Genomic DNA, 26,902 nt, shown 5'->3' with positions numbered 1-26,902 from the left:
TAATTTTTGTATTTTGAGTAGAGATAGGGTTTTGCTATGTTGGCCAGGCTGGTCTCAAACTCCTGACCTCAGGTGATCTGTCCTCCTCAGCCTCCCAAAGTGCTGGGATTACAGGCATAAGCCACCATGCCTGGCCAGAGATACCTTCTTTTTGGCCAGTTTGCTAAGTCCAGTTCATTCTTCAGGGCTTAGCACATTGTCACTTCTTCCTTGAAGCCTTTCTTGATTGATACAGGCCACCGTGGGCTCCTCCACACTCCTGCAGTGCTTAGGATGGAGGTGGGAGATCAGCTAGGAATGCTTTGGTGACAGTGATGTCACATCCATCAAACAGCAGATTAAAGTAGCAGAGATTTCCTTTTCTTACATAACAAGAAATCTGGAGGTAGCTGTGACTGGCAGTTGGTTCAGGAGCTTAAGATCTCAGTGCCAACACCTTTGCAGTGCTCCCTGCCTCATGGTTGCAAGGTGGCTGCTGAAAGTCCAGCCATCACATCATACATCATAGCAGGAAGGAGGAGGAAAGGGAAGGGAGCTGTGCCAGCAGATTTCCACTGTTCTCTACCCGTGGCCACCTAGTAAGGGAGTTTTCCCCTCTGTAGTAGTTGCAGGCAAGGGAAAACGCTAGGGCATAGGGGTGCATGTGCTCCTGCCTATGCCCATGGCAGGCATTACCAATCGATCACTGCACTGTTTCCTGCAGACCCCAAATGTGGCCTCAGAACCATTATCATCATAGTACTCCAGGTAGATCCTGTCAGTTGATTAAGAGGTGACATGGGAGATAAAACCCATTTGACATCAGGTATTTAAAATGTCTTGCTGGCCAGGGGTGGTGGCTCAAACTTGTAATCCCAGCATTTTGGGAAGCCAAGGCGGGAGGATCACTTGAGGCCAGGAGTTCAAGATGACCCTGGGCAACATAGCAAGACCCTGTCTCTATTTTTAAAAAATAGATAAAATGTCTTGCCTCATGAGATTTCTTGGGTAAATGTTTTGGGGTTATGTGTGTGTGTGTGTTTTAATTAAACAAATATATTGTCTTTTCTTTAAAAATTTTATTTATTATTATTTTCTTTGAGACAGCCTTGCTCTGTTGCCCAGGCTGGAGTGCAATGGCACGATCTTGGCTCACTGCAACCTCCACCTTCCAGGTCCAAGTGATTCTCCTGCCTCAGCTGCCCGAGTAGCTGGGATTACAGGCACTTACCACCACGACTGGCTAATTTTTGTATTTTTAGTAGAGATGGGGTTTCACCATGTTGGCCAGGCTGGTCTCAAACTCCTGACCTCAAATGATCCGCCCACCTCGGCCTCCTGAAGTGCTGGGATTACAGGCGTGAGCCACTGTGCTTTGCACTCCCCCAACAACAACTTTAAAAAGTACTCTAGGAAAGGTCAAGTCCTCAGGACCATCCCAGCCCCAAATACTGGCCCCTCTTGGGCTTTGGTTGAATTGTGTCTACTGTGGCCCCTCGTGGCACAGATGCCATCTAGTAGCCCATGTCCCCCACCAGCTGGTCAGCCCCTGGACACTTGGCAAATTGCTAGAGTGTGGGAGCTGGAGGAGCCGGGGCTGAGTGCAGTGGTTCTGTGCCCGCCTCACCCCCAGGAGCCTGAACGAACTGCGGGTGTTGCTGCTGGAGGCCAATCGTCACTCCCCAGGGCCGGAGAGGGACCTGAGCCGCGAGGTACACAAGGCTGAGTGGCGGATCAAGGAGCAGAAACTCAAGGATGACATCCGGGGCCTGCGTGAAAAGCTGACCGGGCTGGTATGTGGGGTAGGGGTGGCCTAGGGGCAGGGGCACTAGTCCGGGTGGGGCTGGGCTAGCCTTGCTGTCAGGCCATGGAGACTGGAGACCTCCTGGAATGACCCCAGGGACAGCTGAGTCATGGTGAGGATTTGAAATCTTCTAGGACCACAGGCAGGTGGAGGGACCCTGGCTAGCCGCTTTTGCAGACATCATGCCTGCCTATGTGGCAGTCTGTGTGATACGGTGCAAAGGAAAACTTCCTATCTGACCTGTCCAGAGGCAGGATGAGCCAATACAGGTAAAGAGCTCCCTGTTCAGAGGAATAATCAACCACAAGCCAGTTCCTTGCTCAGGGTCCTGCAGTGGGGCTTCACACATCAGTCTCAGGAAGGAGTCAAGAACTTGAAAGTCTACAGCAAGCCTGGGATTCTGGGTGGCTGAGATTTTTTTTTTTTTTTTTTTTTCTTTTTTGAGACGGAGTGTCGCTCTGTTGCCCAGGCTGGAGTGCAGTGGCGCGATCTCAGCTCACTGTAAGCTCTGCCTCCCTGGTTCACACCATTCTCCTGCCTCAGCCTCCCAAGTAGCTGGGACTACAGGCGTCCGCCACCACGCCTGGCTAATTTTTTTGTATTTTTAGTAGAGACAGGGTTTCACCGTGTTAGGCAGGATGGTCTCGAACTCCTGACCTTGTGATCCTCCTGTCTCGGCCTCCCAAAGTGGTGGGATTACAGGTGTCAGCCACTGCGCCCAGTCAAGATTTCTTTTCTATTATGAATAGGAACCTGACTTCACTGAGTCTGCAGAGACGGGTTGGGGTAGGCAGGTGACGCTGGTAGCATAGCACAGGACCATCCCCATCCCTTGGCCAGGCGCAATGGCTCACACCTGTAATCCCAGCACTTTGGGAGGCTGAGGCAGGCGGATCACTTGAGGTCAAGAGTACGAGACCAGCCTGGCCAACATGGCGAAACCCCATCTCTGCTAAAAATACAAAAATTAGCCGGGCATGGTGGAGTGCGCCTGTAATCCCAGCTACTTGGGAGGTTGAGGCAGGGGAATCACTTGAACCCAGGAGGCGGAGGTTGGAGTGAGCTGAGATTGCGCCACTGCACTGCAGCCTGGGCGACAGAGTGAGACTTTGTCTCAAAAAAAAAAGAATAAAGAAACCACCCCATCCCCATCCCATCCTCCTGTGATGAGCACTCAGGACAAGCCTGAGCCTGGTCAACGTCACGATACGGAGGGCGTGGGGTCCAGGAGGACAGGCCCTTGCCTGGGAAAGCTGTCCTGAAGCCCCCCACCACCCTCCTGCCCAGACATTGGGCTCAGCCACTGTAGAGGTGATGGAAGGAGAGCAGGGCCCAGCCCTGGGCAAGGGGGTGGTTCACAGGCTGGAGGGAGGGCCTCAGCGCCCCCGACCCCCTATATCCGGGAGTAGGCCCTTGGCCCTCAGGGTTCCAGGATAAAGAGCATCACTCTGGCCACACACCCAGACTGTGGCTGTGGGGGTCACTGAGTCCTGCCGGCCTTCAAGTCCTGGCCTATCTGGCTAGCAGGGGTTTGGTGGCTGCACCCTCTGTGGTCCCTGTGGCTCAACAGAAGATAAGCCCCTGGGGTTGGCACGGACTGGGGAGTCTTGAATACCCCCAGGGGCTTCCCTAGAGCCTTGTAGGAATGGGCAGTGCTGAGCTCAGACTGGTGCCCATGGGGCACAGATTGGTCAAGTTTACTTGGGAACTGGCGGCCTCTGCCCCCAGGGTAGCCTCTTGTCTCATCACCTCCCTGCACTGTGTCCACGGGAGAACTTGGGAAGCCTTGGTGGGTGGGTAGAAGCCTCTTGATTTCAGGATGGAGGTTCTGTTGGGAGGCAGTTTGGAGGGTCAGAGCAGGCAGGACTGGGCAGTGCTGAAGGATGGAGTTTGTGCAGGAGCGAGGAGGCTGGCGGGCCTTGGGGCAGGTACAGCTCTGGGTGCCATGGTGGGGGTGACTATGGAGAGGAGGAAACTCATAAGACAGTTGGGTGGGGGCAGTGTAAGAAGAAGGGTGCTGGGTGCGGTGGCTCATGCCTATAACCCCACTGCTTTGGGAGGCCAAGTTGGGAGGATGGCTTGAGGTCAGGAGTTCGAGACCAGCCTGGACCGCATAACAAGACCGCATCTCTACAAAAAAAGTTAAAAATTAGCCAAGTGTGGTTGCATGCCCTGTAGTATCAGCTACTCGGGAGGCTGAGGTGGGAGGATCACTTGAGCCCAGAAATTGGAGGCTGTAATGAGCTGTGATTGCACCACTGCACTCCAGCCTGCACAATAGAGTGAGACTCAGTCTTTTTTTGGGGGGGGGGGACCAAGTCTCACTCTGTCGCCCAGGCTGGAGTGCAGTGGCATGATCTTGGCTCACTGCAACCTCCATCTCCCGGGTTCAAGCGATTCTCCTGCCTAGGCCTCCAGAGTAGCTGGGACTACAGATGTGAGCCACCACACCCTGCTAATTTTTGTACTTTTAGTAGAAATGGGGTTTTACCATGTTGACCAGGCTGGTCTCGAACTCCTGACCTCAGGTGATCTGCCTGCCTCGGCCTCCCAAAGTGCTGGGATTACAGGCGTGAGCCACCAGGCTCGGTCTCTGTCTCTTTTTTTAATTATTTTTAAAGGCAAGGCTGGGTGCAGTGGCTCATGCCTGTAATCCCAGCACTTTGGGAAGCCGAGGCGGGTGGATCACGAGGTCAGGAGATTGAGACCATCCTGGCTAACACGGTGAAACCACGTCTCTACTAAAAATAGGAAAAAATTAGCCGGGCGTGGTGGTGGGCCCCTCCCAGCTACTCAGGAGGCTGAGGCAGGAGAATGGCATGAACCCGGGAGGCGGAGCTTGCAGAGACCCAAGATCGCGCCACTGCACTCCAGCCTAGGTGATAGAGCAAGACTCTGTCTCAAAAAAAAAAAAAAAAAGTCAAGAGGGATGGGGTCCTGGGTTCCCCACTTGGAGACCATGGAGCACCTCACAGAGGCCTGAGGGACCTCTGGGTGATGCCCAGGCTTGGAACCCAGAGACAAAGTGAGGCTGGAAGACTTCCCTGCCTAGAGGTGAGACGCCCACCAACACACACACGCACACTCATGTACTCTTCCACTCTCCTGCCACTTCCAGGACAAAGAGAAATCCCTGTCGGATCAGAGGCGCTACTCCCTCATCGACCCGTCCTCGGCGCCCGAGCTCCTGCGGCTGCAGCACCAGCTGATGAGCACGGAGGACGCCCTGCGGGATGCGCTGGACCAGGCTCAGCAGGTGGAGAAGCTGATGGAGGCCATGAGGAGCTGCCCTGACAAGGCCCAGGTGAGCCGCGGCCGACAGGGCCCACCAGGAGGCAAGCCACGGGGCAGTGTCCTCGGAGCCCCCGTCTGATGCGGGAGGCAGCCTTGTCTTTAAAACCCCAGTCCGAGGAGGTAGGGAGCTCGTCCCAGGAACCTGGTCTGAAGCGGGAGGTAGCCCTGTCCCAGAAACCCTGGTTTGAAGAAGGAGGCAGCTCTGTCCTGGGAACCCCAGTCTGAAGGGGGAGGCAGCCCTGTCTCAGGAACCCGGGTCTGAATGGGGAGGTAGCTCTGTCCTGGGAACCCCTGGTCTGAAGGGGGAGGCAGCTCTGTCCCAGGAACCCTGATGTGAAGGGGGAGGCAGCTCTGTCCCAGGAGCCCCCGGTCTGAAGGGGGAGGTAGCTCTGTCCCGGGAACCCTAGTCTGAAGGGGGAGGCATTTCTGTCCTAGGAACCTTGATCTGAAGGGAGAGGCAGCTCTGTCCTGGGAACCCTAGTCTGAAAGGGAAGGCATCTCTGTCCTGGGAACCTTGATCTGAAGAGGGAGGCAGCTCTGTCCCGGAAACCCTGGTCTGAAGGGGGAGGCAGCTCTGTCCCGGGAACCCTGTCTGAAGGGGGAGGTGGCGCTGTCCCAGGAACCTCCATCAGAAATGGGAGGCAGCCCTGGCCCAGGAACCCTGATCTGAAGCGGGAGGCAGCTCTGTCCTGGGAACCCAGCTGAAAGGGGAGGGAGCCCTGCCCTCTGGAACCCCCAGTTCAAAGGGCACATGGCTTTGCCCTGAGGAGCTTAGACTAAGAAGGAAGATGCAGCCTTACCCCTAGAGGCTTGGTCTTTGGGGGTGCTGGGAGCCCCAGGCTGAAGGGGTTGGAATTTGGAGCCTGAGACGGTCCCATGGGAAGACCTCGCCATCTAGTGGGAAAATCGGGAACTGCTGCCTGGTGCACCTGGCTCAGTGTCTCCCCTGACTCTTCCAGACCATCGGCAATTCCGGTTCTGCAAACGGCATCCACCAGCAGGACAAAGCTCAGAAACAAGAGGTGAGGGGCGCCTCGGGCCTCCCAGGTCCCTCCCGTGCAGGCAGACCTCTCTGGAGAAAATCCTTGAAACGTCACTAAGAATACACACAAAGATGCATTCTGCAAGAAGCTTTACAGTAGGGTCCCTCAGGGAGGGTGCTGTTGCAGGCAAACTTGATTCCAGATTCACCCTGCTCTTTTTGATTTGTGTTTTCTTCCCTTCTTAAAAAAGTTATAGGTTGGGCGCAGTGGCCCACGCCTGTAACCCCAGCACTTTGGGAGGCCAAGGCAGGAGGATCATTTGAGCCCAGGAGTTTGAGACCAGCCTGGCCAATATGGTGAAACTCCATCTCTACTGAAAATACAAAATTAGCCGGGTAGGGTGGACAATATAGCGAGACCCTCTCTCTATTAAAAAAAAAAAAAAATTTAAAAAGGCTGGGCACAGTGGCTCATGTCTGTAATCCCAACACTTTGGGAGGCCGAGGCCGGTGGGTCACTTGAGGTCAGGAATTTGAGACCAGCCTGGCCAATATGGTGAAACTCCATCTGGCGGGCGGATCACGAGGTCAGGAGATCAAGACCATCCTGGCTACCACGGTGAAACCCCATCTCTACTAAAAATACAAAAAAAAATTAGCTGGGCGTGGTGGCGGGCACCTGTAGTTCCAGCTACTCTGGAGGCTGAGGCAGGATAATGGCATGAACCCGGAAGGCGGAGCTTGCAATGAGCCGAGATCGCGCCACTGGACTCCAGCCTGGGCAACAGAGCGAGACTCCATCTCAAAAAAAAACAAAACCAAAAAAAAAAAAAAAAAAACAAAATTAGCTGGGTAGGGTGGCGCACACCTGTAATCCCAGCTACACGGGACGCTGAGGCAGGAGAATCGCTTGAACCTGGCAGGTGGAGGTTGCAGTGAGCCGAGATCGCACCATTGCACTCCAGCCTGGGCAACAAGCACAAAACTGTCTCAAAAAATAATAATAAAAATTTTAAAAATTAGCTAGGTGTGGTTGCGCACGCCTGTAGCCTCAGCTACTCAGGAGGCTAAGGCAGGAGGATCACTCAAGCCCAGGAGTTTGAGGCTGCAGTGAGCTAGGATTGCGCCACTGCACTCCAGCCTTGGTGATAAAGTGAGAACCTGTCTCTAAGAAGAACACAGAAAGAGAGAGAACCTAGTTCTGACTGCAGAATCCCTGGAGCACAGATGCTCGCTAGAAACAGGAGCAGCACAGCCACAGAATCTGCCAAGCTCCAGACACAGGCAGAGTTATGTGGGCAGAGCCAGCCTCAGAGGAGTTAGTATGATTTTGTCCTCCTGGCCTTGTTCTCCTGGCCACCCTGCGAGGCACATGGGGTCATCCCAGTTCACAGATGTGAAAACTGTCCAGGTGCAGTGGCTCACACCTATAATCCCAGCACTTTAGGAGGCCGAGGCAGGTGGATCACTTGAGGTCAGGAGTTTGAGACCAGCCTGGCCAACATAGCGAAACCCCATCTCTACTAAAAATACAAAAAAAAAAAAAATCATCTGGGTGTGGTGGCACATGCCTGTAGTCCCAGCTACTCGGGAGGCTGAGGCAGGAGAATCGCTTGAACCCGGGAAGCAGAGGTTGCAGTGAGCCAAGATCGTGCCACTGCACTCTAGCCTGAGCAACAGTGAGACTGTCTCAAAAAAAAAAAAAAAAAAAAAAAAGAGAGATCCAGCCCCATACAGGCACTGAGGGCTCTTTGTAAAACCTGCTTCTGGCTGGGCGCAGTGGCTCATGCCTGTAATCCCAGAACTTTGGGAGGCCGAGGTGGGTGGATCATGAGGTCAGGAGATCAAGACCATCCTGGTCAACATGGTGAAACCCCATCTCTACTAAAAATACAAAAATTAGCTGGGCGTGGTGGCGCGTGCCTGTTATCCCAGCTACTCAGGAGGCTGAAGCAGGAGAATCGCTTGAACCAGGGAGTCGAAGGTTGCAGTGAGCTGAGATCAGACCACTGCACTCCAGCCTGGCAACAGAGCAAGACTCCGTCTTAAAACAAACAAACACACAAACAAAAAACCTGCTTCTTCCCCTCGGCTCCGCTTCCCATCAGCACCTCTCACCCCACCTGCTGTCTCACACAGCCACAAACACACAGCAGGCAGACACTTCCTGCCTCAGGGCCTTGGCACATGCAGTTCCCTCTATGCTCCTCCCCCACCCGGCCCCAACTCCTTTCCTCCCTGACTCCCCTCTGGCCGCCTGGCCCTCCAGGCTCTCTGAGACCCTTGCTGATGATGCCCTTTACTCTCTCTAGGACAAGCACTGATCCTGAGGGGATACTGTGGAGCGGCCCAGTCCACACCAGAGCCCCACGCGGCTGCCCGGCAGCACCTCCTCCAGGCAGGAGCCGGGACTGTCACTTTGGGGACAAAACAGTGTTTGTAACAATAACGTACTCACCGCCGTGGACAATCCCCCACCCCGATCCCTCGCCAGACAAGGACGCTTCCTCAAGCCCAGCCTTCTACAGAGAGTGTGAACGGTACAGCCCCGGCCTGACCCGGGGACCTTCAGCCTGGACGCCCAGCAGCTTCTGGAGTTTGTCGGTGGAGGCAGAGGGGATCCGGCCAGGCCCCTCTGTCCAGAAGGAGCTGCCCTGAGGACCATCTTAGCGGCCCTGTCCTCTTTTTCCGCCCATTCTCCCTCGGGTCTCCCCAGAGGGGCCGGCGGGGGCTGAGGGGGGGGGTAAGTTTATCCATGCAGACACCAAGGGGGAGCATCCAGTCTTTAAGAGCCAAGTGGGGGCCCCTTTTCCGAAGCCACTTCCAGGCCAAGGCAGTCGCCAGGGCTTCTTGTCCCCACCTTCTGAACCTTCTTCAAACAGTAGTACAAGCTCCCCTCAGCCAGCCTGCCTGCCCAGCGAGGCCCCCAGGTTCAAGGTGTTGGCGGGGGCGGAGGGCAGGGGAACGGGATCCTTCTCCCGCTGCCCACCAACACCAACACACACACACCTCTAAGCTGCTGGCCGAAGATGTCACCAAGGCCAAAGACACAGTATTATGAAGGTTTGGAAGCCCCTCTCCTCACCTCCCACCGTGACCTTGGGCAAACCCTGGCTCGGAGCCCAGGGCAGAGGCAGCTCAGAGTGGAGGCTCTAGGCAGGTTTGACAAAGGTCAGTAATACGGTGTCCCCTGGGGTTGACCAGATGTTCCAAAATATCTGCACCCACCTGGAGATGCAGCTAAGCGGGTCCTTATGTACACACCACGTTCACACACACACACACACACTCAGAGGGACCACGTGTGCACGCATGACCGTGTGGGTGGCGGCGTTTGCTGTGAACCACGCTCAGGCCACACAGAGACACATACTTGGTTTCTGGGACTGAGACCCAGGCCTGGCAGGACCGTGCCTACAGATACTGCAAACGTTCCTATAGCCTAGAGGTGCGTATACACACCCAAGTACACGCAGCCAGGCATTCAGGGGTGTGTTTGCCACATGGAGCATCCCTTCCTGGTCTTGCCAGGCACCTGCACAGAGCGTCTCCAGCCCCATCTCCTAACGGGGGCTGGGGGTAAGAGAAATCTAACTGCGCTCCCCCAACCCCTCGCCCTGCCATCTTCCCCTCAAGCCTGCTAAGTTATCCCAGGCCTGTGCGTGGTGGAAAAAGCCAGCCTTGGCCCTGCAGCCTCCACCTCGCCGCTGGGGGACCAACAGGTTGCTTACAGCTTTGCACCCCGGCATCAGCACAGGGGTCCCTGCCCCACCCTCCGGCAGCTCAGGGAGTGTTTTCCTGTGAGGCCTCCCCCATCAGCGGACCAGAGGGAGAAGCCCGATGCCCCATCCCAGCTTTCCCGTAACGCACAGGACACGTGTGCAATTCATAGGAACGGCCCAGATCGCCCTCATGAGTGCCACCTGGTACAGGTAGGTGGCGCTCACGTTCCTGCCCAAATGCAGCCCATCGGGGAGTCACAGTCAGTCCCCCCGGCCCCCCTCCCAGTCCCTGTTGGCTTTCGGTAGCTCTCGCATGCAGTTCTATTAACAGCCGTCTAGAAGCGATGCTTTAGTGGCCTAACCCAGGGTCAAATACAGCTCTTTCTAGCAAAATCAGGCAGCTCTGCCCCATCGGTAGGGGCACCGATTAGTCTACTAACAGCCAGAGGTCCATCTAGCAGGGTGCCGGGAGGAGCTGAGCCCCCGGAGGTGGGCTCCTGGTGACGGGTGTCGAAGAAGTGGTTTCCTTGGGAGTTTCTGCCTCCGTGGGCCTCTCAGCCCGCCCCGTGTGGCCGCCCGGGTGTGGCTCAGCCATGTCCCCTCCCCAGGTCCTTCCCTCACCCCTCCCCTCCCCACAGTGGAATTGTTGAAGTGTGGCGAGTCTGTGCTCGGGACAATAAAGCTTGTGACAGGTCCAGGACCCCGGCAGTTGGCTTGTCTCCTCCTCTCCGTGGGGACCCCGGGCTTTTCGATCTCTCCCAATTCTTGGGCACCCTGGTGCCAGGAGATGGCCCCCGATCCTGCCCTCTGCCAGCTCATTCCTTCCCAGGTAGGCACGGCCTCAGAGGGGCTGGAGCTGAAGACATCTGGGGCTGTCCTTGTCCCAGGAGAGGCACCTTAGCAAGGACAGGCAGAGGACAGACCCAGAAAGGCTGCCAGAGAGGGCTGGTCCTGGGTTCACATTTGAACCTGCTGGAGGGATAAGTAGACCTGCAAAAAAAAAGTCAATGGAAACAGTAATGGATCCGCTCACACACGTGTGATGAGTCCGAGGAGGTTTCCAGCTTCAGTGGGCAAATTCCGGTTCCCGCAGCAGGCTTTCTGGAGATCAGATCAACAGCACGACGTGTTGCAAACTTTGTGGTCAAATAGGCTTTCAAGTGGAGGTTGCCCCGCTGGAAGACAGAATGAGAATTTTTTTTTTTCTCCCCAAGATGGAGTTTCACTCTGTCACCCAGGCTGGAGTGCAGTGTCACGATCTCTGCTCACTTCAACCTCCGCCTTTCAGGTTCAATCAATTCTCGTTCCTCAGCCTCCCAAGTAGCTGGGACTACAGGCGCGTGCCACCACACCTGGCTAATTTTTGTATTTTTAGTAGAGATGGGGTTTCACCATGTTGGCCAGGCTGGTGTTGAATTACTGACCTCAAATGATCTGCCTACCTCGGCCTCCCAAAGTGCTGGGATTACAGGAGTCAGCCACCACATCAGTTCCTCAAAATGTGTTCTTTAAAATTATTATTATTATTTTGCAGAGACAAGGGTTTCACTCTGTTGCCCAGGCTGGAGTGTAGTGGCGCGTTCTCAGCTCAATTCAACTTCCACCTCCCAAGTTCTCGTGCCTCAGCCTCCTGAGTAGCTGGGACTACAGGCACATGCCACCACACCCAGCTAATTTTTGTATCTTTAGTAGAGACCGGGTTTCACTATGTTGGCCAGGCTGGTCTCAAACTCTGGACCTCAAGTGATACGCCCGCCTCGGCCTCCCAAAGTGCTGATGTTATAGGCATGAGCCACTGCACCTGCCATTTTTTTTGTTGTTGTTTTGTTTTTGTTTTTTTTAGAGATAGGGCCTTGCTCTGTCACCAAGGCTGGAAGGCAAAGTCTCCATCATAGCTCACTGCAGCCTCCAACTCCTGGGCTCCAACAACCCTCTCACCTCAGCCTCCCAAAGTGTTAGGATTACAGGCATGAGCCATTGCGCCTGCCCAACTCTTTTTTAACTCTTTGATTTTGAGATCATTTTAGACTTATAGAATAATTGCAAAAAATAGTGGCATTCCCATACATTCCCAGCTCCCCCTGACATTAACATCGCACATAACTGCAGTACAATGACCCAAACTAGAAAACGAACATTGGGCCAGGTGGCTCATGCTTATAATCCCAGCACTTTGGGAGGCCGAGGCGGGAGGATCACTTGAGCCCAGGAGTTCAAGACCAGCCTAGGTAGCATACCAAGAACGTTGTCTCTTTAAAAAAAAAAAAAAAAAAGCCGGGCACGGTAGCTCATGCCTGTAATCCCAGCACTTTGGAAGGCCGAGGCTGGTAGATCACCTGAGGTCAGGACTTTGAGACTAGCCTGGTCCACATGGTGAAACCCCTGTCTCTACTAAAAATACAAAAATTAGCCAGGCGTGGTAGTGTGCGCCTGTAATCCCAGCTACTTGGGAGACTGAAGCAGGAGAATCGCTTGAACCTGGGAGACTGAGCTTGCAGTGAGCCAGGATCGCGCCACTGCATTCCAGCCTAGGCAACGGAGCAAGACTACATCTCAAAAAAATATAAAAAATAAATATAAATAAATAAATAAATAAATAATTACCTGGGTTTGGTGGTATGCACCTGTAGTTCCAATTCCTTGGGAAGCTGAGGCAGGAGGATCGCTTGAGCCCAGGAGTTTGAGGCTGCAGTGAGCCATGATCACACCACTGCACTCCAGCCTGGACCACAGAGTGAGACTCCAACTCTAAAAATAAAAAAATCAAAATGGGTAAAGGATTCGAATACATCTTGCTCCAAAGAAGATGTACAAATGATCAATAACACATGAAAAGATGCTCAAAACATGAGTCATTAGGGAAATGCAAATCACAACCACAAAGAGATGCCACTTCATACCCACTAGGAGGCCTAAAACTTTTTAAAAGATAGTAGCAAGTGTTGACAAGGATGTAGAGAAATTTAAACTCTCATATATTGCTGGTGGGAATGTAAAATGGGGCAGCTGCTTCAGAAAAGTTTGGCAGTTCTTCAAAATATGTTTTGTTTTGTTTTGTTTTTTAAGACGGAGTCTCACTCTGTCGCCCAGGCTGGAGTCCAGTGGCACGATCTTGGCTCACCGCAACCTCTGCCTCCCAGGTTCAAGTGATTCTCCTGTCTCAGCCTCCCAAGTAGTTGGGATTACTTACATGTGTGCGCCACCACACCCAGTTAATTTTTGTATTTTTAGTAGAGACAGGGTTTCGCCCTGTTGGCCAGGCTGGTTTTGAACTCCTGACCTCAAGTGATCCACCCACCTTGGCCTCCCAAAGTGCTGGGATTACAGGCGTGAGCCACTGCACCAGTTCCTCAAAGTATGTTTTTTTACTTTTTTTTTTTTTTTTTTAGAGACAGGGGTCTCACTGTGTTTGTTGCTCAGGCTGGTTGTAAATTCCTGGGCTCAAGCAATCCTCCCGCCTCACCCTTCCCAAAGGGCTGGGATTACAGGCATGAGTCACCATGCCCAGCCCCAAAATGTTAAACACAGAATTACCATATGACCCAGAAGTTTTACTCCTAACTATATACTCAAGATAAATTAAAGCATTTCCACAGAAAATTGTGTACACACATGTTCATAGCAGCATTATTTGTAATAGCCAAAAAGTGGAAATAAGACAAATGTCCAATCAACAGACAAATGGATAAACCAAATGTGGTCTATCCATATAATGGAACATTATTTGGCCATAAAAAGGAATGAAACGGCCAGGCGTGGTGGTTCACACCTGTAATCCCAGCACTTTGGGAGGCTGAGGCAGGCAAATCACTTGAGGTCAGGAGTTCGAGACCAGCCTGGCCAACATGGTGAAACCCCATCTCTACTAAAAGTACAAAACAATTAGCTGGGTTGGTGGTGTGGGTCTGTAATCCCAGCTGTTCAGGGAGCTGAGGCAGGAGAATCGCTTGAACCTGGGAGGCAGAGGTGACAGGGAGCCAAGATCACGCCACTGCACTCCAGCCTGGGCAACAGAGCGAGACTCCGTCTCAAAAAAAAAAAAAATAGAATGGGCTGGCCGCAGTGGCTCATGCCACCAGCACTTTGGGAGGCCGAGACGGGCAGATCACAAGGTCAGAATATCGAGACCATCCTGGCCAACATGGTGAAAACTCATCTTTACTAAAATACAAAAAATTAGCCACGCGTGGTGGTGCACGCCTGTAGTCCCAGCTACTCGGGAGGCTGAGGCAGTGGAATCACTTGAACCCAGGAGGCAGAAGTTGCAGTGAGCTGAGATTGCACCACTGTACTCCAGCCTGGCGACAGAGCAAGATTCTGTCCGCCCCCCCACCAAAAAAAAAGAATGAAACACTGATATTTGCTACAACATGGATATACCTCCAAAGCATCCTGTTAAGTGAAAACAGGGAGACACAGTCACGTACTATATGATTGCACTTATGTGAAATATCCACAAAGATGAATCCATGGAGAACAGGCAGATTGCCGATTGCCGGAGGCCAAGGGCTAAGGAAAAAATGGGGAGGAACCGCGTGATGGAAATGTTTTGGAATTCACCTGACCAAGAAACAGTAAAAAACAACAAAAAGGAAGGAAATGGTAGAGATGGTAGCTGTATGACATTGTAAATGTACTAGGGCCTCTATGCAGTGATTAAATTAACGTTATGTGCCCTTCACCTCACTAAGATACTTTCTGAAAAAGAAGCCAGGCGCTGTGGCTCATGCCTGTAATCCCAGCACTTTGGGAGGCCGAGGCGGGCGGATCACAAGGTCAAGAGATCGAGACTATCCTGGCCAACACAGTGAAACCCCGTCTCTACTAAAAGTACAAAAATTAATGGGCGTGGTGGCAGGCGCCTGTAGTCCCAGCTACTAGGGAGGCTGAGGCAGGATTATCGCTTGAACCTGGGAGGCCGAGGTTGCAATGAGCCAAGATGGCACCACTGCACTCCAGCCTGGTGACAGAATGAGACTCTGTCTCAAAAAAAAGAAAAAGAAAAAGAAAGCTATCCTTGTCTACTAACAAGGAAACTTAAAAAAAGAAGAAAAGGCTGGACACGGTGGCTCATGCCTGTAATGACAGCACTTTGGGAGGCTGAGGTGGGGGAGGATTGCTTGAACCCAGCAGTTCATGACCAGTCTGGGCAACACAGTGAGACCTCATCTCTACAAAATATTAAAAATTAGCCGGATCAGTCACCATGGCTCAAGTCTATAATCCCAGCACTTTGGGAGGGCGAGGCGGGCAAATCACTTGAGCTTAGGGGTTTGAGACCAGCCTGGGCAACATGGTGAAATCTTGTCTCTCTATAAAAATATTTTTAAAAATTAGCAGGGCATGGAGGCGGGTGCCTGTAATCCCCGCTACTTGGGAGGCTGAGGCATGACAGTCACTTGAACCCAGGAGGCAGAGGTTGCAGTGAGCTGAGATCACACCACTGCACTCAAGCCTGGGTGACAGAGCAAGACTCCATGGGGGGAAAAAATGAGCCAGGTGTGGTGGTGCATGCCTGTGGTGTATGCCCAACTACTTTGGAGGCTGAGATGGGAGGATCACCTGAGTGTGGGAGATTGAGGCTGCAGTGAGCTGTGATCATACCGCTGCACTCCAGCCTGGGCAACAGAGTGAGACCTTGTCTAAAAGAAAGAGAGAAGGAGAGAAAGAGAAAGAAAAGGAAAATGAGGGAGGGAGGAAAGGAAGGAGAGAGGGAAGGAGAGAGGGATGGAAGGAGGAAAGGAAAATCTAGCCGGGTATGGTGGCACACACCTGTAATCCCAGCACTTTGGGAGGCCAAAATGAGAGGATAGCTTGAGCCCAGGAGTTAAAGGCTGTAGTGAGCCATGATTTCATCACTGCTCCAGCCTGGGCAACAGAGCGAGACCCTGTCTCAAAAAAAAAAAATTACATTATGATAGTTGCCATGGTTTCACATATATACCAGTATGAAAAATTATTATTTGTTAATAATAACATCAAAGGCCGGGCATGGTGGCTCACACCTGTAATCCCAACACTTTGGGAGGCCAAGGCGGGCAGATCACCTGAGATCAGGAGTTTGAGACCAGCCTGGCCAACATGGTGAAACCCGTCTCTACTAAAAATACAAAAATTAGCTGGGCGTGGTGACAGGCACCTGTAATCCCAGCTACTCGGGAGGCTGAGGCAGGAGAATTGCTTGAACCTGGGAGGCGGAGGTTGCAGTGAGCTGAGATCACGCCATTGCACTCCAGCCTGGGGGACAAGAGCGAGACTTCATCTCAAAATAATAATAATAATAATAATAATAATAATAAATAAAAATAACAATAACACCAAAGTGTATTAGGAATACAATTTGGAACAGTAATAAATGAATATTTTTAATGGTTCAAATAATTTCAGGGAAAAAACTCAATCAGTGCAATTTATCATGTTAACAGAATAAAGTAGGAAAAACCTACCAAGAACTGTTTGAGCAACTGCACTAGACTGCAGGGTGTGGGCAGAGGGTGAATGAATCTGTTTGATGTCACTTGATTTAAAAGTTGTACGGGGGCCGGGAGCAGCTCACGCCTGTAATCGCAGCATTTTGGGAGGCTGAGGCAGGTGGATCACTGGAGGCCAGGAGTTCAAGACCACCCTGGCCAACATGGCAAAACCCCGTCTCTACTAAAAATACAAAAAAAAAAAAAAAAAAAAAAATAGCTGGGCGTAGTGGCGGGTACCTGTAATCGCACCTACTCAGGAGGCTGAGGCACGAGAATCACTTGAACCCGGGGGGCGGAGTTTGCATTAAGCCAAGGTTGTGCCACTGCCCTTCAGCCTGGGTGACAGAGTGAGACTCTGTCTCAAATACAAAAAAAAAAAAAAGTGAAACTTTTTAAAAAAAAAACAGTAGGGGATTGAATGTGGATCTAGGGGGCCAGCAACAGCTGGCTGGGTCTGTGGTTCAGCAAGATCAGCCTGGATTGGGGCTCCGATCTGTTCCTGTTTTCTCACCAGCAGTTCCACTGTGCTGTAAGGAATTAGTAAAGGGATGAGTGAAGGTTGGAGAGTGCTCTTATCTGCTATTATCCCTCGCCTCCACTATGATTCTGACATCTGAGGCTGAAGAAAATGACAAGACTGTCCGGGCGGGGAGGCTCATGCCTGTAAACCCAGCACTTTGGGAGGCCAAGGCAGGCGGATCACTTGAGGTCAGGAGTTCGAGAACAGCCTGGTCAACATGGCGAAACCCTGTCTCTACTAATAATACAAAAATTATCTGGGGGTGGTGGTGCACATCTGTAGTCCCAGCTACTCTGGAGGCTGAGGCAGAAGAATTACTTGAACTCGGGAGGCGAGGTTGCAATGAGCTGAGTTCTTGCCACTGCACTCCAGCCTGGGTGACCGGGTGAGACTGTGTCTCCAAAAAAAAAAAAAGAAAGAAAGAAAGAAAAAGAAAATTACAAGACAGCCCAGACCCCAGACCCTGCTTGAGGTTCCACAGTGAAAAATACCCAGATAAAGCACCCTCTTATGAAATATTCTCCCAGGGGTGGGTGCAGTGGCTCATGCCTGTAATCTCAGTGCTTTGAGAGGACAAGGTGGGAGGATCACTTGAGTCCAGGAGTTTGAGACCAGCCTGTGCAACATGGTGAGACCCCATCTCTACAAAAAAATAAAACTATTAGCTGGGGATGGTGGTGTGCACTTGTAGTCCCTGCTACTAGCAAGGCTGAGGCAGGAGGATCATTTGAGCCCAGGAATTGGAGGCTGCAATGAGTTATGATCGTGTCACTGCACTCCAGCCTTGGTGACAGAACAAGACCTTTTTTTGAAAAAGAAAATATTCTTCCAGGAAAATCTAGAAGACATGACATCTCAGACATTTGAAAATTGTAAGCATTATGGATAGAAGAAACCCGGATATGGTGATGATCTTTATTTAGTGTGAGCTATGCAAAAAAATTAGCATGATGGCTGGGCCCAGTGGCTCACACTTGTAATCCCAGCACTTTGGGAAGCTGAGATGGGAGGATCACTTGAGCACAGGAGTTATAGATCAGCCTGGGCAACATAGCAAGATCCCGTCTCTATAAACAAATGCGTTTTTTTGTTTGTTTGTTTGTTTGTTTGTTTTTTAATTAGCCAGGCATGGTGGCACATGCCTATAGTCCCAGCTACTCTGGAAGCTGAGGTTGGAGGATCGCTTAAGCCCAGGAATTGGAGGCTGCAGTGAGCTATAATCATGTCAACTCACTGCAGCCTGGGCAACAGAGTGAAGCCTTGTCTCTAAATAAAAACATTAAAAATAAAAGAATCTAGAATGTAAACCACACGGGGAGCTTACATATTCCAAATGCCTAGACTTGTGCCTGGAATCATGCTCAACAAATATTTGTTGAATAAATAACACACAAAGAAAATAAAAAGTTTTGGCCGGGCGCGGTGGCTCATGCCTGGAATCCCAGCACTTTGGGAGGCCGAGGCAGGTGGATCATGAGGTCAGGAGATTGAGACCATCCTGGCTAACATGGTGAAACCCCGTCTCTACTAAAAAATACAAAAAATTAGCCAGGCGTGGTGGCGCGCACCTATAGTCCCAGCTACTCGGGAGGCTGAGGCAGGAGAATGGTGTGAACCCAGGAGGCAGAGCTTGCAGTGAGCCGAGATCATGCCACTGCACTCCAGCCTGGGCGACAGAGTGAGACTCCATCTCAAAAAAATTAATAAAATAAAAAGCCTAACATAGGTCTAATCGGGTGGCAAAGAAAATAGAATTGAAGAAAAGCATTATTTAAAGAGGAAACAGCTGAGAAACTTCCAGAATTGATGAAAGATGTGAATGCAAATTACAAAGAAATCCAGGCCAGGCACGGTGGCTCATGCCTGTAATCCCAGCACTTTGGGAGGCTGAGGCAGGCAGATCGCTTGAGGTCAGGAGTTCAAGACCAGCCTGGCCAACATGGTGAAAACCTGTCTCTACTAAAAATACAAAAATTAGCCAGACTTGGTGGTGGGAACCTGTAATCCCAGCAACTCGGGAGGCTGAGGCAGGAGAATCTCTTGAACCCAGGAGGCAGAGGTTGTAGTGAGCCGAGATCGCACCATTGCACTCCAGCATGGGTGACAAAGTGAGACTCCCATCTCAAAAAAAAAAAAAAAAAAAAAAAGAACTCCAAATATTATAAATAAAAAGAAATCCAGGCCAGGTACAGTGGCTCACGCCTGTAATCCCAGCACTTTGGGAGGCTGAGGCAGGCGGATCACCTGAGGTCCAGAGTTCGAGACCAGCCTGGCCAACACGGTGAAACCCCGTCTCTACTAAAAATACAAAAATTAGCCAATGTGGTGGCACCACCTATACTCCCAGCTACTTGGGAGGCTGAAGCAGGAGAATCGCTTGAACCCGGGAGGTGGAAGTTGCAGTGAGCCGAGACTGTGCCACTGCACTCCAGCCTGGGTGACAGAGACAGACTCCATCTCAAAAATAAATAAATAAATAAATAAAAATAAAAGGAAATACACATCTACGCACATTATATAAAATATAATTGGCAGAATGCCAAAGGCAAAGATCCAAGCAGGATTCACAGGGCATAGTCTTAACAGCAACTTTATTTTTCTCTCCCAATTTGTCCTTAAACCTCTCCAAGTAGGGGTTGACCTGCCCCTGTTACTGGAGAAAAACTTGGACAGGCCCTTCCACTTCATCATGCTATCAAAAAGTGGGTGAGGCTGGATGCGGTGGCTCATGCCTATAATCCCAGCACTTTGGGAGGCAGAGGTGGAAGGATCGCTTGAGGTCGGGGTTCAAGACCAGCCTGGGCAGCATAGCCAGACCCCAAAATCTAAAAAAAAAAAAGCTGGGCATGGTGCTACATGCCTGTGGTCCCAGCTACTAGGGAGGCTGAGGCAGGAGGATCACTTGAGCCCAGGAGTTCAAGGCTGCAGTGAGTTATAACCATGCCATTGCACTCCAGCCTGGGCAACAGAGCAAGACCCTGTTTCCAAAAAAAAAAAAAGAATCGCAAACATAGCCTCAATTCAGGACCTAAAATCTTAGGCACCCATCCACTGCCAGGGAGGGATAACAAGCTCTCCAAGGAGGCCCACCCCGCCTATGAGGCTTCAGCTGGGGGATGGCAACCCCACCCTCGCCTGGAAGGTGGGATTCGCCACACAGCTCTGTCCAAACCTGTAGTTCTCAATCGGGGATACTTGCCCCCTAGGGGACATTTAGCAATGTCTAGAGACGTTATTGGTGGTCACAACGGGGGCATGCTACCTGCATGTAGGGAACAGAGGCCAGGGATGCTGCTAAATACCCTACAATGCATAGGACAGAGCCCCGGAACAAAGAATTATCCCACCTAGAGCCTCAATAGTGTGAGGTTAAGACAGTGCTCTAAAGCAATTCTCCTCGCTCATTTTTTCTCATCACCAACAGCTGGGGCCTCCTTTTATAAATTCTGATGTAGGTGAATTGCCTAGTACCGCCTTAGAACTCACAGGACTGTAGATTTGTGATCAAGAGGCAGTATCAGCCAGGTGTGCTGGCTCACACCTGTAATCCCAGCACTTTGGAAGGCAGAGATGGGAGGATCGCTTGAGGCCAGGAGTTTGAGACAATCCTGGACAACATAGTGAGAGTCCCATCTCTACCAAAAATATATATATATTTATATATTTTTAAATATTTATATATTTATATTTTTAAAATATTATATATATATTTATATATTTTTAAATATTTTATATATATAAATTTTTTGTTGCCCAGGCTGCAGTGCAGTGGTGCGTTCTTGGCTCACTGTAACCTCCGCCTCCCGGGTTCAAGCGATTCTCCTGCCTCAGCCTCCTGAGTTGCTGGGATTACAGGCGCCCACCACCACGCCCAACTAATTTTTTCGTATTTTTAGTAGAGGGGGGGTTTCATCATGTTGGCCAGGCTGGTCTCGAACTCCTGACCTCAGGTGATCCACCTGCCTCTGCCTCCCAAAGTGCAAGGATTACAGGCATGAGCCACCGCGCCCAGCCTATATATATATATATTTTTTTAACTGGCCAAGCACAGTGGCACACTCTGTAGTCCCAGCTATTCAGGAGGCTGAGGCAGAAGGATTGCTTGAGCCTGGGAGGTCGAGGTTGCAGTGAGCTATGATTGTGCCACTGCACTCCAGCCTGGGCAACAGAGCAAGACCCTGTCTCAGAAAAAAAAAAAAAAAAAAAAAAGGCAGCACCTTGCAGCAGCTGAGACCCAAGTTCCAACTCTGACTTGGGCAGTAACCAGCCTGTGGCCCTGGGCAGAGCCCTTCCCTCCCCAGCTTCAGTTTTCTCATCTATAAAGTGGTAGCATAAGCCCCAGGCAGGGGTCACAGCTGAACATCTTGGGAATCATGGTTTGGGTAGGGGTTGGGGGGACATCCTTCTCTGGGTCACTCCTGGGATGTGGCCCTGGGTCCAGCTTTGGGAAAATTAAATAAAGCTTGGAGCATCAGTGTTTTGGGGATGGGGATTGAACCACTGTGGTCTGAAGCAGGGGGCGGGGTGTCCTCATGACCCTTCCGCCCCAAGGTTCACAGCACTGGCCTTTGGAAGGCATCTCCATGGCATGGGGTTATGGCGACAACCACTGCTGCAACCCTCCCCCTCCAACACAGTGTCTGTCTCGTGTTGAGGGAAGCTCAGAAACCGGGACTTCTAGGCCAGGCGCGGTGGCTCACGCCTGTAATCCCAGCACTTTGGGAGGCCGAGGCGGGCAGATCACCTGAGGTCAGGAATTTGAGACCAGCCTGGCCAACATGGTGAAACCTTGTCTCTACTAAACATACAAAAATTAGCCAGGCACAGTGGCTCATGCCTGTAATTCCAGCACTTTGGGAGGCCAAGGCAGGCAGATCATTTGAGGTCAGGAGTTCTAGACCAGCCTAGCTAACAGGGTGAAAACCCATCTCTACTAAAAATACAAAAATTAGCTGGGCGTGGCGGCAGGCGCCTGTAATCCCAGCTACTTGGGAGGCTGAGGCAGGAGAATGGCTTGAGCCCAGGAGGCGGAGGTTGCAGTGAGCCCCGCTGCACTCCAGCCTGGATGACAGAGCAAGACCCCGTCTCAAAAAAATAAACTGGGACTTCTCTTGCCCCACTTCTCTTTGCTCTGCCTGAGAGGGAGACATTGATCAAACCCTCCAGGTCTGATCGGGAAACATTTGCCTTCTCCTTTTGTGGGGTCCTGGGGTGAAGAACAGGAGGGGAGGCTGGAGGGTGGGTGACACCACGCACCCCTGGGCGGCAAGAGACCCACCAGCCAAGTCTTGCCTGTGATGCCTCCCATTCACCAGCAGGTGTCACCCTCGGCCCTCTCACTGCGGCTTGTCCATTCCACCCTCTGTCCAGACTGGGCTTTAGGGCTGCAAGGCTGGAGACACAGGCCAGCTTTGCACGTGGGAGCAACAACAGCGACCCAGGTGTCCCGGCTCCTAGTCCCAGAGCTCCCTGTCCCTGTTGCCTCCCAGACTTGGTTCAGGCCTCTCTGTGAGTATCCGTGTGTGTCCACACTTCCATCCCTGGGAGAGAGGCCGGCCAGGGCGTGGACATTCATTCCCTCTCTGGGACCGTGCCGGGCCAGGACTGTCCTGGCCTCCCTCCTCCCGCACAGCACTGCCTCCCCTCCCCGCAGGCTGGGCTCCCTCCACAGAGCTGACCCTGGCCTACCTTCTCAGTCCTGAACCCTCCCATCACGTCCCCCTTGCCAACCTCAGCTGGGCAGTCACCCTGGTCCTGCTCCCACTCCCCAAGAGAGGCTGGGAAGTGTTTTGAGACTGAAGTTGGGGTCCAGTGTAAATTCAGAAGGAACATGGTATAGGACGAATAACCAGGATGCTCACTTCTAGAAGCTTCTCTGGAACCTTGGGTAAGGCTTTGGGCCCTTTCTCTGGAGCTACCAGCAGAGGGAAGGACTTGCTGCCTCCAGGGTGGCTCCAGCCCCGTCTAGACCCCCTCCCAGCCACCCTCTCCCGCTGCCACAATTTCCAGCTGGCCCCACGCACAGCTGTGCCTCAGTTTCCCAGCAGCCCCAAGCCTGGAGTTCACCAGGAGCACCTTCACAGCCCCGCACCGGGTCCGCAGCCTGGGGTCCATCATATTCATCACACTCTGGGCCCTGTCCCCCACCCCCAGCTCAGGCCTCAGATCCTGCCTCCAACCCCACACCCCCAGGCCTTTCCAAGTGACCCACACACATGCATGCGCACACACACACAGATACATACACACATACAGAGACACACATACATGTACACATCATATATATATACACGCACACAGAGACACATAAAAACATGCACACACGTACACACATATACATGTACACACATACACACATGCATACACATATACATACACAAACACATACATACACAAACACTATAGACACGTACACAGACACATACAAATACGTGCACATACACAAAAACTCATACACATACACAAACACGTACATACACATAGACACACAAACACTACAGACACATGTACACATGCACAAATACACATACACACAGACACACATACATGTACACATATACACATGTACACAGGTACACACGCACATACACGTTACACACAAAGAGATGTATACTCACATACACAAACATGCACATATATACACACAAACAATATACATACACATACACATACACGCATATACATGCATATACATCCACACTTGTGCACACATACACACATGCACACACACACACTTTTTCTTCACGGCCTGCAGAGACGCGCCCATCGGGGACTTGGTTCACACCTCTCTCCCTAGAGGGGAGTGCTCTGTGTGCACCGCAACATATCTCTAACCTCTTTTTTTAAATTGACAAAAATTGTATCTATTTATAGTGTGCAATATGATGTTTTGAAATATGTATAAAGTGTGGACCAGCTACATCAAGCTAATTAGCATATGCATTACCTCATTTGTCTTTTTGTGGGGAGTGTGCTGAGAACGCTTAAAATCCACTGTCTTGGTACTTTGCAAGTTTAGAACACATTGTTATCAAGGATAGCCACCATGTTGTACTTGGATCTCTTGAACTTAGTCCTCCTAACTGAAATTTTTGTGTGTTTTTTTCCTTGTGTGTGTGTGAGACAGGGTCTCACTCTGTTGCCCAGGCTGGAGTGCAGTGGTGCAATCAGCTCACTGCAGCCTTCATCTCCGGGCTCAAGCCGTCCTCCTGCCTCAGCCTTCCAAGTAGCTGGGACTACAGGTGTGCACCACCATGCCCAGCTAATTGTTTGTATTTTTAGAGAGATGGGGTTTTGCCATGTTGCCCAGGCTGGTCTCGAACTCTTGCGCTCAAACGATTGGCCTGTCTCAGCCTCCTAGATTGCTGGGATTACAGGCATGAGCCACCACTGCCACCCCCACATCTCTGACTCTCAGCCCAGGGCGTGGCACACAGTAGGTGCCCACGAGTGGCTGTCAGATGGATTGATCAATTCCACCACTGCACAAACTTCCATCTTCAATCTTGCGCTCCGCCTTAACTGCTCTCCCAGAGCTCCAGACACTGCCAGGTTGCCCCCGCATCCTGACAAACTGTCCTCTTTCTGTACCCTTTCCAAGTCATCTAATTGTCCTCATTTTTGTTTTTTTTTGTTTTTTTTTTTTGTAATTTGAGTTTATTTGACCATCTTGATCCGAAATGTTCAAGCTTTTGGCTATTGTTTTCTTCATTTATTTATTCAATATTTTTTAGTAACTCTATTAATTAATTGATTTCCTTCCTTCCTTCCCTCCCTCCCTCCTTCCCTCCCTCCCTTCTTCTCTTCTTCCTTCCTTCCTCCCTCCCTGCCTCCTTCCTTTCTGCCCACCCACTTTCTTTCTTTCCTTCTTTCTTTCTTTTTCTTTCCCTCCTTCTTTCTTTCTTTCTTTTTCTTTCTCTTTCTCTTTCTTTCTCTCTTTCTCTCTCTTTCTTTCTTTCTCTTTCCTCCCTTCCTTTGTCTCTTTCTTTCTTTCTTTTTCCTTCTTTATTTTGAAGTGGAGTCCCGCTCTGTCACCCAAGCTGGAGTGCAGTGGCGCAATCTCTGTTCACTGCAACCTCTGCTTCCCGTGTTCAAGCGATTCTCCTGCCTCAGCCTCCCAAGTAGCTGGGATTACAGGCATGCGCCACCACGCCCAGCTAATTTTGTATTTTTAGTAGAGTCAGGGTTTCACCATGTTGGTTAGGCTGGTCTCAACTCCTAACCTCAGGTGATCCACCCAGAATTGTTTTCTTTAAAACAACTTTTCTGTACTGGACATGGTGGCTCACACCTGTAATCTGGCACTTTGGGAGGTCGAGGCGGGAGGATTGCTTGAGCTTAGGAGTTCGAGACCAGCCTGGGCAACATGGTGAAACCCCAGGCATGGCGGCACATGTCTGTAATCCCAGCTACTGGGGAGGCTGACGTGGGAGGATCACCTGAGTCCAGGAGGCCGAGGCTGCAGTGAGCCATGATCATGCCACTGCCCTCCAGCCTGGATGACAGAGCGAGACCCTGTCTCAAATAAATAAATGATAAATAAATAAATAAAGCGGTCTTTCTTTCTTTCTTTCTTTCTTTCGTTCATTCTTTCTTTCCTTCCTTCTTTCTTTCTTTTATTTCAGTCCTCTTTACTTGAAAGTTTATCTGTTGTTCAGAAAATAAATATGGGCCAGGTGCGGTGGCTCATGCCTGTAATCCTAGCACTCTGGGAGGCTGAAGCAGGAGGCTCACTTGAGCCCAGGAGCTGGAGATCAGTCTGGGCAACATAGTGAGACACTGTATCTTTTTGGGGATTTTTTGGACAGAGTCTTGCTCTGTCGCCAGGCTGGAGTGCAGTGGCGTGACCTTGGCCCTTGGCTCACTGCAACCTCTGCCTCCTGAGTTCAACTGATTCTCCTGCCTCAGCCTCCTGAGTAGCTGGGACTACAGGTGCGCGCCACCACACCCAGCTAATTTTTTTGTATTTTTAGTAGAGACAGGGTTTCACCATGTTGGCCAAGATGGTCTCAATCCCTTGACCTCGTGATCCCCCTGTCTCGGCCTCCCAAAGTGCTGGGATTACAGGCACGAGCCATCACGCCCTGCCTGACCCCCAGTATCTTCTTAAAGAAAAAAGAAGAAAAGAAAAGAAACAAGATATTCTTTCTCCCTAATGCCAGTTCTTCATCTGCGGTCCCCTTCTCTGCACCGTCTCTCCGTCTCGTGGGTGGTCATCTCCATCTTCTCAGACTTACGTCTTTAATGTTTGTATTTTTAATCTTTTAATCCCAGACCTGAGGCATTGATCATCTATCTTCTTAAATCACATTTATTTTGTCACTTTATCATTATTTTAAACCTCTTAACTTTTATCTCTTGTGGAGAGTAACTTTTAAGACCAACTTCATAGCTTTTCATTTTAATTTTGTATTTGCTGATTTTAACTTTGTAATACACATTAGCCCTCTCGTTTATAAGGTATTCATCTTATTGGTGCTGCTAGTCTTTTAATTTCTTTTATCTGAACTATTTTTCATGATTATAAAGAAAACTCTTGATTTTAAATCTTTGCTGGCTTTTTTTTTTTTTTTTTTTTGAGACACAGTCTCACTCCATCGCCCATGCTGGAGTGCAGTGGAGTGATCTTGGCTCACTGCAACCTCTGCCTCCTGGGTTCAAGCAATTCTCCTGCCTCAGCCTCCCACATAGCTGAGAATACAGGCATGCGCCACCATGCCCAGCTGATTTTTGTATTGTTAGTAGAGGTGGGGTTTCACCTTGTTGGCCAGGCTGGGCTCCAACTCCTGACCTCAAGTGATCCGCCCTCCTTGGCCTCCCAGAGTGCTGGGATTACAGCCGTGAGCCACCATGCTTGGCCTGGCTCTTTCATATCCTGAGCCTGAAAGTCCTTTTTTTTCCTCAGTGATTACTTTTTAACCTTCCAGGCATTCATTCAATCCTCACAAAACTCTATGTGGCCACCCCTGTTTGTGTGTTGTTGTTGTTGTTTTTGTTTTTTTTTAGAGACAGGCTCTCACTCTGTCGCCAGGCTTGAGTGCTATGGTGTAATCATCACTCTGCAGCCTCGACCTCCCGGGCTTAAGCGATCCTCCTGCCTCAGCCTCTTGAGTAGCTGGGACTACAAGC

General features: G+C 50.9%; 1 protein-coding gene across 4 annotated transcripts in view; it reads left to right on the top strand.

Annotated features, from left to right (window-relative positions):
• Positions 1-10,481, top strand: part of CLIP2 (CAP-Gly domain containing linker protein 2) — a 114,339-nt gene extending 103,858 nt beyond the window's left edge. For 2 of the 4 annotated variants that reach the window (XM_531035.7, XM_001150007.6), the window contains 4 exons: positions 1,613-1,772; positions 4,902-5,087; positions 6,037-6,099; positions 8,372-10,481. In XM_531035.7, coding sequence (XP_531035.2) covers positions 1,613-1,772; positions 4,902-5,087; positions 6,037-6,099; positions 8,372-8,383 — 421 coding nt within the window. In that variant the 3' untranslated portion in view covers positions 8,384-10,481. The remainder of the gene's footprint in view (positions 1-1,612; positions 1,773-4,901; positions 5,088-6,036; positions 6,100-8,371) is intronic. The other 2 variants (XM_054655783.2, XM_009453299.5) reach the window with 1 other exon arrangement.
• Positions 10,482-26,902: the final 16,421 nt, after the last annotated feature.

This window comes from Pan troglodytes, chromosome 6, assembly GCF_028858775.2.
Source record: "Pan troglodytes isolate AG18354 chromosome 6, NHGRI_mPanTro3-v2.0_pri, whole genome shotgun sequence".
Taxonomy (NCBI): domain Eukaryota; kingdom Metazoa; phylum Chordata; class Mammalia; order Primates; family Hominidae; genus Pan; species Pan troglodytes.
Note: the sequence above shows the minus strand (reverse complement) of the source record. Positions and strands in the feature narration are given on the sequence as shown.